Source organism: Sus scrofa, chromosome 1 (assembly GCF_000003025.6).
Source record: "Sus scrofa isolate TJ Tabasco breed Duroc chromosome 1, Sscrofa11.1, whole genome shotgun sequence".
NCBI lineage: Eukaryota > Metazoa > Chordata > Mammalia > Artiodactyla > Suidae > Sus > Sus scrofa.
Window position 1 is genome coordinate 82269744 of NC_010443.5, and position 10170 is coordinate 82279913.

General features: G+C 35.2%; 1 protein-coding gene across 5 annotated transcripts in view; it reads left to right on the forward strand.

Moving 5' to 3' along the window:
- Nucleotides 1–9944, forward strand: part of LOC100152150 (amine sulfotransferase-like) — a 28911-nt gene extending 18967 nt beyond the window's left edge. For 3 of the 5 annotated variants that reach the window (XM_021091632.1, XM_021091638.1, XM_021091630.1), the window contains 2 exons: nt 7811–7997; nt 9406–9724. In XM_021091632.1, coding sequence (XP_020947291.1) covers nt 7811–7997; nt 9406–9527 — 309 coding nt within the window. In that variant the 3' untranslated portion in view covers nt 9528–9724. Of the gene's footprint in view, nt 1–7810; nt 7998–9405 lie in introns of all 5 variants that reach the window. The other 2 variants (XM_001928570.5, XM_021091623.1) reach the window with 2 other exon arrangements.

The window sequence follows — 10170 nt, forward strand, 5'->3', positions numbered from 1 at the left end:
TCTTCTCTTCCTATTTGGATGCCTTTTATTTCTTTTGTTTGTCTGATTGCTGTGGCTAGGACTTCCAGTACTATGTTGAATGAGAGTGTTGAGACTGTGCATCCTTGTCTTGTTCCAGATTTTAGTGGGAAGGCTTTCAGTTTTTCTCCATTGAATCCACCAGTTTTTCAAACCAAGTTTTTAAAGCATATAACGTGGAGGGAATCTTCTTTCAAGTTCCCCTGTTTTGGAAGATAGAATAGACCTTAGTCAATCAGGTTTGTCTGCCTTAAAGATCCTTCTAGAAAAAGCTCCCAATTTTCTCAAGGAATTAAGTATCCACCAATGTTGATGTAGGTTTTGTAAACTTTCCTTTTTCTAGTTCCCTTGGAAATGTTTTGACTATTTGACCTTATAATGGTTATGACTGTTTCTCCAATGGTAATTGTGTCAGAAACCCCCAAAGTCTGTGAAGACCACCTGAGATGACTTAGTACATTTCCCACGGATTTGGGCATGCTCTTGCAGGAACATGGCAACTATGAAGAAATATTTTCTGCTTCCCTATAGCGAGTGTCCAGTTGTATGTAGTTGAAATGGAGTCAGAAATAGTCATACTCTTTCCAGGTTCATGTTTAAATAGTAAAACTCTAACTAAAATTAAAAGGTAATTATTATAAAAATAAGGACAGCAGTTGTATGGGGGTGGGCTACTTTGATGATTAGGAAAGAGATAAGTTTCAAGTACTTCAGTGATTCTGGCATTGTTCATTTTCTTGATGTGCTTGTTGGAATCATGTGTTTCTGTCATACTAACTCATTAAACTGTGTATTTGTTTTCAATATTGTCTCCATTGCTTCTTATTTTAAAATATAAAAAATCATCCTAAGATTTTAATAAAATTCATTGAGTAATTAAAAAGATCGTCTTAAGATTTTCATCTTAATAGAAAGGAGAAGCTAAAGAGCTAAAGAGTGATATATCCTGGTGAAAGTCTTCTTTGGTGAGAAGTGAATCTTTCCCTTCTGTGACCTTCCCTTTGTATGTTGTAATTGGTGGAAGCCTTCAGCAAAGAAATTCATACGCACCTGTAAGCCTGTCTGTAGGCATCTTTGGAGACTGAAGTCACGTGTCACTCATGGAGAGGGGTGCTCATTGACTCACATGAAGAATAGTTTACTATTTTGAGGCACTTGGCTTAGAATTGTGGAGAGCAATAAGGGGTAGTGTTGGGAAATTGCTCCTGTGCTGAAGATTAAGTGGAAAACTTTAGATAGAGGTAGGAAAGAGACTTTCAGCCTGTCTTACAAGAAAGGCATGCTTCTTCAAGTAAGCCAATGTCTGTTTTACCTCTCTATCACGGGTCATTCTGAATGTGCCTTCTGTCCCCATCTCCCAGTTCACTAGCTCCCTAGGCATCTGAGTCTATTATGCAGTTAAAAGTATTCATCAAAGTCTTTGTTTTTATTCATGCATTGGGATCTCTTTAAAATCAGCTATCTTATTTTGTATAGCTTCTAGTTTTCTAACAAATTTTCACTTTTGTCTTCTATACCTAGAATATCGTAAGCATGGTAAATTAAATATTCTTTCTGATAATTGCACTATGCATAATATCTTCGTTTTCTTTCTGTTGTCTTCATTGTTCTGGTTTGTGGCCTTATTTCTTTTTATTCCTGCATACCTTTATTACATGTTGGTTATGGTACAAAAATTATTTGTAGAAATAATGCGATCACTAATGCCTTGTTATTTTATTTGCCCAATGACACTCAGGCTTTTCTACTGATTTTTGTCACTTAGAAGGTAAATACTAAGATACTTACCACACTTAAGTCCCTTTATCCTTTCTAGAACTTGCCTCTCCGCCTTGTGAGTTTATCAAGCACTAAGCATGTTGAAGTTCAATTTTCCCTAAATATGGAAAATATTTCAAGTTTCTGTAACTTGGCACTTAATTTTACACACTGAAAGGAATTCTACTTTTCCAGGGACATTTTTCTTCTTCCCTCTTGAATTCCAAGAAAAGTTTTTAAAATGTTTGTTGTTGTTGTTGTTGTTGTTATTGTTTTGGGTTTTTTTGTGTGTGTGATGCTTTGCAGTTTTTGGTACACGAGTCTTTCCCCTCTTGGTTAAGTTTATTTATAAGTATTTTGTTTTTATTGATGCAGCTTTAAATGGAATTAAAAAATTCCATTTGGAATGTGCATTCTTAGTGTATTGAAAAGCAACGGATTATTGACTGCTGGTTTTATATTGTGTAATTCTTTGTTTATTTGTTCTGTTTGAAGAAACCTGTAGGCTTTTCTCCATATAAAATTATGTTGCTTGTGAACATAGATGATTTTATGTCTTCCTTTTCAATTTGGATGCTTTTGAGTTATTTTTTTCTTACTGAACTTTTTTGGCTAGGACTTCTTTTACTATGTTGAATAGAAGTGGCGAGAATGGGCAACGATGCCTTGTCCCTGATCTTCACAAAATATCTTTCAGTCTTTCACCATTGACTATAATATCAACAATGGTATTTTATGTTACATAAGCCTTTTATATCGAGGTAGTTTACTTGTAATCTTCTGTTTAGTGTTTTTATCCTTAAAAGGTGTTGAATATTGTCAAATTCTTATTCTACATCAATGGAGATGATCATGCAGCTTCTTCTTCTTCATTCTGTAAATGTGGTATTACATTAATTAATTATCACATGTCATGCCCTACTTGTATCCCAAGAGTAAATCCTACTTTTCATGGCGTATGATCCTTTTAATAGTTTCTTGTATTTATTTTGCTAGTAATTTGTTGAGGATGTTTGTATTTTACCTTTCCTAAAAGTTATTGGTCTTTAGATTTCTTTATTTCTAGTTTTTTTTTTTGACTTGGTATGAGGATAATGCTCCTTATTAAAAGTATTCCCTCCTCTTCAACTTATGGAATATATGAGGAGGATTGGCTAATTCTTCAAATATTTGGTAGAAATAGTCAGTGAAGCCATCTAGACCTGGGCTTTTCTTTCTTGTGCTCATGATATTTCATTGCTTGCCCGTTTTCCTCATAAAGGTTTAGACTCTATACAAGATAGATATCTTATTATTTTTCTCTTGGCCATCTCAAGCACCTGGCACAAATTCTGAAACCTAAAGGATATTCTGAATGTTCTGGCTCTATGAATTAATGAAGGTGAATTCTCCTTATCAATCAAACAATATGAAGCCCTAACAGAGCACTCATTATCATAGAAGGAATATAAAGTAATACATCCTTATAAACCTTTAGAATTATAATAAACCTAAGCATGTTATTTATTTACTAAATTTTTTATTAAATTTTGTTTACAATATTCCTTCAATTTCTGCCCCACAGCATAGTGACCTTGTCATATATGTGTATGTCTCCCTCTCTCTCTAAATATATGCGTTCTTTTTCTAACACTATGTTCCATCATGTTGCAACGCAAGAAATTGGAAATAGTTCCCTGTGCTGTACAGTAGGACCACATCGCTTATCCATTCTAAATGTAATTGTTTCCATCTGCCAACCCCCAAAACCCAGTCCATTCCACTCTCTTCCCCCTTCCCCCTGGCAAACACAATTTTTTTTTTTTTTTTTTTTGCTCTCTGTGTCTATGATCTGTTTCTGTTTTGTAGATAGGATCATTTGTGCCATATTTTAGATTCTACATATACGTGATATCATATGGTATTTCACTTATTTCACTTAGTATGAGAATCTCTAGTTGCACCTATGTTGCTAAAATGGCATTATTTTGTCCTTTTATGGCTGAATAATATTCCATTTTACATATGTAGAACATCTTAACTCATTCATCTATTGTTGGACATTTGAGTTGTTTCCATGTCTTTGTCATCATGAAGAGTGCTGCAGTGAACATAGGGGTGCGTGTATCTTTTTGAATGAAAGTTTTGTCCAGATATATGCCCAGGAGTGGGATTGCTGGATTATATGATAATTCTATATTTAGTTTTCTGAGGAACCTCTACCCTGTTTTCCACAGCAGTTGTACCAATTTATATTCCCACCAACAGTGAAAGAAGGTTCTCTTGAAACACACCTTCTCCAGCATTTGTTATTTATTGACCTGTTAGTGACGGGTATTCTGATTGGTGTTTGGTGGTACCTCATTGTAGTTTTGATTTGTGTTTCTCTAGTGGTGATGTTAAGCATTTTTTCATGTGCTTGCCGGCCATCTCTATGTCTTCTTTGGAGAAATGTCTGTTTAGCTCTTCTGCCCATTTTTCAATTGTATTATTTGTTCTGTTGTTGTTATTGTTGAGTTGTATGAGTTCTTTGCATATTTTGGAGATTAGGCCTTGATGGTTGCATTGTTTGCCAAGATTCTCTCCCATTCTGAGGGTGGTCTTTTCACTTTTTTTTTTGTTCCCTTTGCTGTGCAAGAACTTTTAAGTTTAGTTGTGATCCATTTGTTTATTTTCATTTTTATTGTCATTACTCTAGGAGGTGGATCTGAGAAGACATTGCTGCATTTTATGTCAGAGAGTGTTCAGCCTATGTTTCCCTCTAAGAGTTTTATAGTATCTGGTCTTATATTTAGGTCTTTAATTCATTTAGAGTTTATTTTTGTGTATGGTGTTAGGGAGTGTTCTCATTTCATTCTTTTACATGTAGCAGTCCAGTTTTCCCAGCACCTCTTATTGAGGGGACTGTCTTTTCTCCATTGTATATACTTGCCCCCTATGTCGTAGTTTAGTGGGCCGCAGGTGCATGGGTTTATATCTGGGCTTTCTATCCTGTTCCATTGACCCGTATTTCGGTTTTTGTGCCAGTACCATACTGTATTGATGACTGTAGCTTTGTAGTAAAGTCTGAAGTCAAGGAGCCTGATTCCTCCAGTTCTTTCAGTATTTCTTTGGCTGTTTGGAGGCTTTTGTTCAGTTTTGTGATGATGTCACTGGTAATTTGATAGGGATTGCATTGAATCTGTAGATTGTCTTGGGTAGTATAGTCATTTGGATAATATGGATTCTTCCAATCCAAGAGCGTGGTATATTTTTCTACCTGTTTGTGTCATCTTTGATTTCTTTCATCAGCATCTTATAGTTTTCAGAGTAAAGGTCTTTTTTCTCTTTATGTAGCTTTATTCCCAGGTGTTTTATTCTTTTTGATGTGATGGTAAATGGGATCGTTTCCTTAATTTCTTTTCCTGATCTTTCATTGTTAGTATATAGAAATACAGTTGATTTCTTTTTTTTTTAGAATTTTTTTATTACTCAATGAATTTATTACATTTATAGTTGTACAATGATCATCATAATCCAGTTTTATAGGATTTCCATCCCACAACCCCAGCGCATTCCCACAGCCCCCAAACTGTCTCCTGTGGAAACCATAAGTTTTTCAAAGTCTGTTGAGTTGGTATCTGTTCTGCAAAGAAGTTCAGTCTGTCCTTTTTTCAGATTCCACATGTCAGTGAAAGCATTGGATGTTGGTGTCTCATTGTATGGCTGTCTTCACTTAGCATGATAATTTCTAGGTCCATCCATGTTGCTAAAAATGCCAGTATTTCATTCCTTTTAATGGCTGAGTAATGTTCCATTGAGTATATGTACCACAGCTTCTTGGTCCACTCCTCTGTCGATGGACATTTAGGTTGTTTCCATGTTTTGGCTATTGTAAATAGTGCTGCAATGAACATTGGAGTACATGTGTCTTTTTGAGTCATGGTTTTCTCTGGATAGATGCCTGCCCAGGAGTGGGATTGAAGGATCAAATGGTAGTTCTATATTTAGTTTTCTGAGGCTCTCCATACTGTTTTCCACAGTGGTTGCACCAACTTACAATCCCACCCACCATGTAATAGGGTTCCTTTTTCTCCATACCCTCTCCAGCACTTATTGCTTGTAGACTTTTGGATGATGGCCATTCTGGTGTAAGGTGGTACCTCAGAGTGGTTTTGATTTGCATTTCTCTAATAATGAGTGATGTTGAACATCTTTTCATGTGTTTTTTGGCCATCCATATGTCTTCTTTGGAGAACTGTCTGTTTAGATCTTCTGCCCATTTTTTTTTTTAATTTTCCCACTGTACAGCAAGGGGTTCAAGTTATTCGTACCCATTTTTTGATGGGGTTGTTTGTTTTTTTGGTATTGAGCTGTAGGAGGTGTTTGTAAATTTTGGAGCTGAATCCCTTGTCAGTTGACTCACTTGCAAAGATTTTCTGCCATTCTGTGGGTTGTCTTTTGGTTTTGCTTAGGGTTTCCTTTGCTATGCAGAAACTTTTCAGTTTAATTAAGTCCCCTTTGTTTATTTTTGTTTTTACCGTCATTACTCTAAGAGGTGGGTCTGAGAAGATGTTGCTGTCATTTACATCGGAGAGTGTTTGGCCTATGTTTTCCTCTAAGAGTTTTATAGTGTCTGGTCTTATATCTAGGTCTTTAATCTATTTTGAGTTTATTTTTGTGTATGGTGTTGGGGAGTGTTCTAATTTCATTCTTTTACATGTGGAAGAAATGCAGTTGATTTTTGTGTATTAATTTTGTATCCTGCAACTTAACCCAATTCATTGGTGAGCTCTAACGGTTTTCTGGTAGTGTTTTGAAGATTTTCTAGATACAGTATTGTGTCATCTGCAAGGAGTGATAGATTTACTTCTTCTCTTCCAATCTTGATTCCTTTTATATCTTTTTCTTCGCTGCTTGCCCTGGATAGGACTTCCAAAATTATATCAAATAACAGTGGTGAAAGTGGACATCCTTGTCTTGTTCCTGATCTTAGCGGGATTGCTGTCAGTGTTTCACCATTGAGAATGATGTTATCTGTGTGTTTGTCATATATCCTTTTGGTTGTTCTTAGTTAGTTCCCCTCTACGGCCACTCTCTGGAGAGTTTTTATTAGAAATGTGTATTGGATTTTGTCCAAAGTTTTTTCTGCATTTGTCTGAGATGATCATGTGGGTTTTTACTTTTCAGTTTGTTATATGGTGCACCATACAGATGGGTTTTTGGGTATTGAAGAATCCTTGCATACCTGGGATAAGTCCCACTTGATTTTGGTATATCATCTATTTAATATATATTTGGATGCAGTTTGCTAAATTTTACTGAGGATTTTGCAGCTATGTTCATCAGTGATATTGCCCTGTAATTTTCTCTGTTTGCAGTATCTTTGTCTGGTTTCAGTATCAAGGTGATGGTGGTTTCTTTGAATGTGCTTGGGAGTGTTCCTTCCTCCACTATTTTTTTGGAAGTTTCCGAAGAATAGATGTTAACTCTTCTCTGAATGTTTGCCAGAATTTTCCTGTGTAGCCATCCGGTCCAAGACTTTTGTTTTTTGGAGGTTTTTGAATCACAGTTTCAATGTCAGTTCTTGTGTTTCCGCTATTCATATTTTCGGTTTCTTCCTGCGTTTGTCTTGGTAGGTTGTACCTTTGTGAGGATCTGTCCATTTCTTCTAGGTTTTCCATTTTACTGGCATACAGTTGCTTACAGTAGTCTCTTATGATCCTTTGTATTTGTGTGGTGTCAGTTGTAACTTCTCTTTTTTCAGTTTCTAATTTTATTGATTGTAACCCTCTCCATTTTTTTTATTGATGAGTCTGGCTTAAAATTTGTCAATATTGTTGATCTTTTCAAAGTACCAACTTTTGGTTTCATTGATCTTCTCTAATGTTTTATTTGTCTGACAATGAGAGCACTCATTTTCATAGAAGGAATAGAAAGCAATATCTCCCTACAAAACTTTAAAATTATAATAAACCTACGCATTTTCCATTTTTTAAAATGTGACAAAGATGTTGGGGTGTAACTCAAACATTCCTTAGAGGCTCACTGGTTTCTCATATTCACAATTTTTCAGGATCTCCGAAGTTCTGTGCTGAAAATCAGTAGTTTTCTTGAAAAAGAGTTGAGTGAAGAGGATCTGGATGCTGTCGTCAACCAGGCTACATTTGAAAACATGAAGCTTGATCCTCAAGCAGATCTCGATCATTTGCTAAACTCTGCAAACTGTACAAGAACAAAGGATGGACATTTTCTGCGCAAAGGTGATCTCTCTGGTTTATAGAAGCAAGAGTGTTGAGAGTTGCCCCAAGTCCTTGGCCCCTAACCTAGTTAATAAGTGCCTCCCACACATCTTTCCAAATAACGCCATTTGGGCTCCAAGGACAATAAAGTTTCCAACTGAAAATGGCCCAGAAGAGTTCTGACTAATAGCTATTAAGTTCTTTCCTTCTACTCCACATGACCTTAGTGTTTAAAATTTATTATCAAATTTTATCTGAGTGCAAAGGGTAAATGTGACCAGGAGAACTCCACTTCTTTGTTTTCTTTTATTTCTCATAGGCTATTCTAAAAGTAACTTTAATATGTATATTGTTTTGAGGAAGAGGCTTTGGATACTGTAATTTTCTCATGTGTCAGATTTCTTCATTGCAAAAAGTAGATTGGTATGTTATTAACCCAATCTGCTGTGGATTAAATTATTCAAAAACATGGGATGGACTTTTATTATACTCCTGTAACATTCCAGGTATTGTTAAGAGTATTTTTCCTTATGTTACTCCTTGTGTTCAAAAACTTTTAATTTAATCTTTCAATGCATATCATTCTAAAAGATAATGGATACTCCCTAATTTGTTCATTTTAAATTATCTCAGATATTCATCACTTTTCATTATGTGAAGGACATTGATTAAGCTTAATTTTGTGAACATCTTATTGAAATTGCTTAAGGTACTGGAATTTTAAAAATTATTGTTTTTGAATTTTGTCCTGTTTATTATCCACTTCACTTTTCATTGCTCAACTAGATCAGATATACAGTGTTTCTCATGACTGTAATAGCTTACTAACTGTGCCAAATGACAATAATAATGTTTGCACAGGAAGATCTGGTAGATGAAGATGCCAAATTATTCCTCCTTACTCAAAAGTGGTCTTAATGATGGCCTCAAGCTTTCAGCCTGTAAAACTGCAGCACTGGCAGCGCTGGGGGCCCTCTGTGACATTGATTTGATGACTTGACATCGTTGGGTCTAATTTTTTTAATTATGAAAGTAAAGAAGTACTTTGAAGAGGTGCAGTAAGAGTTACCTTCATGTTAGATATAGTTTCCAAATTATGGTGTGTGGCATTTGTAAAATATATTTGAATGTTCTAATCTCTTTGTATATTGTAGTATTTTTCTTTCTAAAGAAAGGCTGTAATTTAAGGTAGTGGTTGAGGAAGTGTAACAGATAAGGACCTGGACCATAACTCCATTTTCCATGTTATTGCATCCTGCATTTGTTCCTTGGTTCATCCCTGCATAAGAAGAAATGAAATGTCAACCCCCATGGAGAACTAACAGAGTTAGCATGGCTTGAATGACGGATCAGAGTGGGTTGGAGGAAGCTTTTACCCTGACAGTGCTACCTCCTCACCCAGTGGCTTACCATGTTCTTATCCCACTAGGTACCATTGGAGACTGGAAGAATCACCTGACTGTGGCACAAAATGAAAGATTTGACAGAATATTCCAAAAGAAGATGAGAGACTTTCCCTTGAAGTTCATCTGGGATATAGATGAGGAGTAGAATCAAGTGCCAAAGAGTCATATAAAAATTGTACTAACCAGAGAGCATATATTAAATATACATATTAATTTGTTCTTATTTAAATGTTAATTTTGTACTGTATTATAAATAGAATGAGGAAGTCGTGCCTATTAGTTTCTATTAGTGTTTGATGGACACAAATTTTTCAATTAAAATGATTTGGGTGATAGCCTGCATTGATTGTATGGTAAATGGAAACAGCATGTGACATGAATTGTATTATTTTTACTTATTAAAGTATAGTTGATTTACAATGTTGTGCCAATTTCTGCTGTACAGCAAACTGACCCAGTCATATATATATATCCATTCTTTATGATTGTAGTCTGGACAGAGATTTCTGTTGGGTGTATTATTTCTTTACAATTCTATTTAAGATTAAAGAAATATTAAAACTGCTTTCATTTTAAAAATTAAATATTAATTCTTTGGCATAAAATCAATGAGAATGTGGAAATAGAGACAACACATGTATACACATGCATCTGTTAATAATTTACAAGATTAACACAGTTTGCACTGCAGATCAAAGTTTCAAAGGTGGATGAATTCATCTAATGGTTCAAGTATTTACCTCTGTGGATAAAAAAGTAGTTGTAGCTGTAGCATTCATCCAAATAAA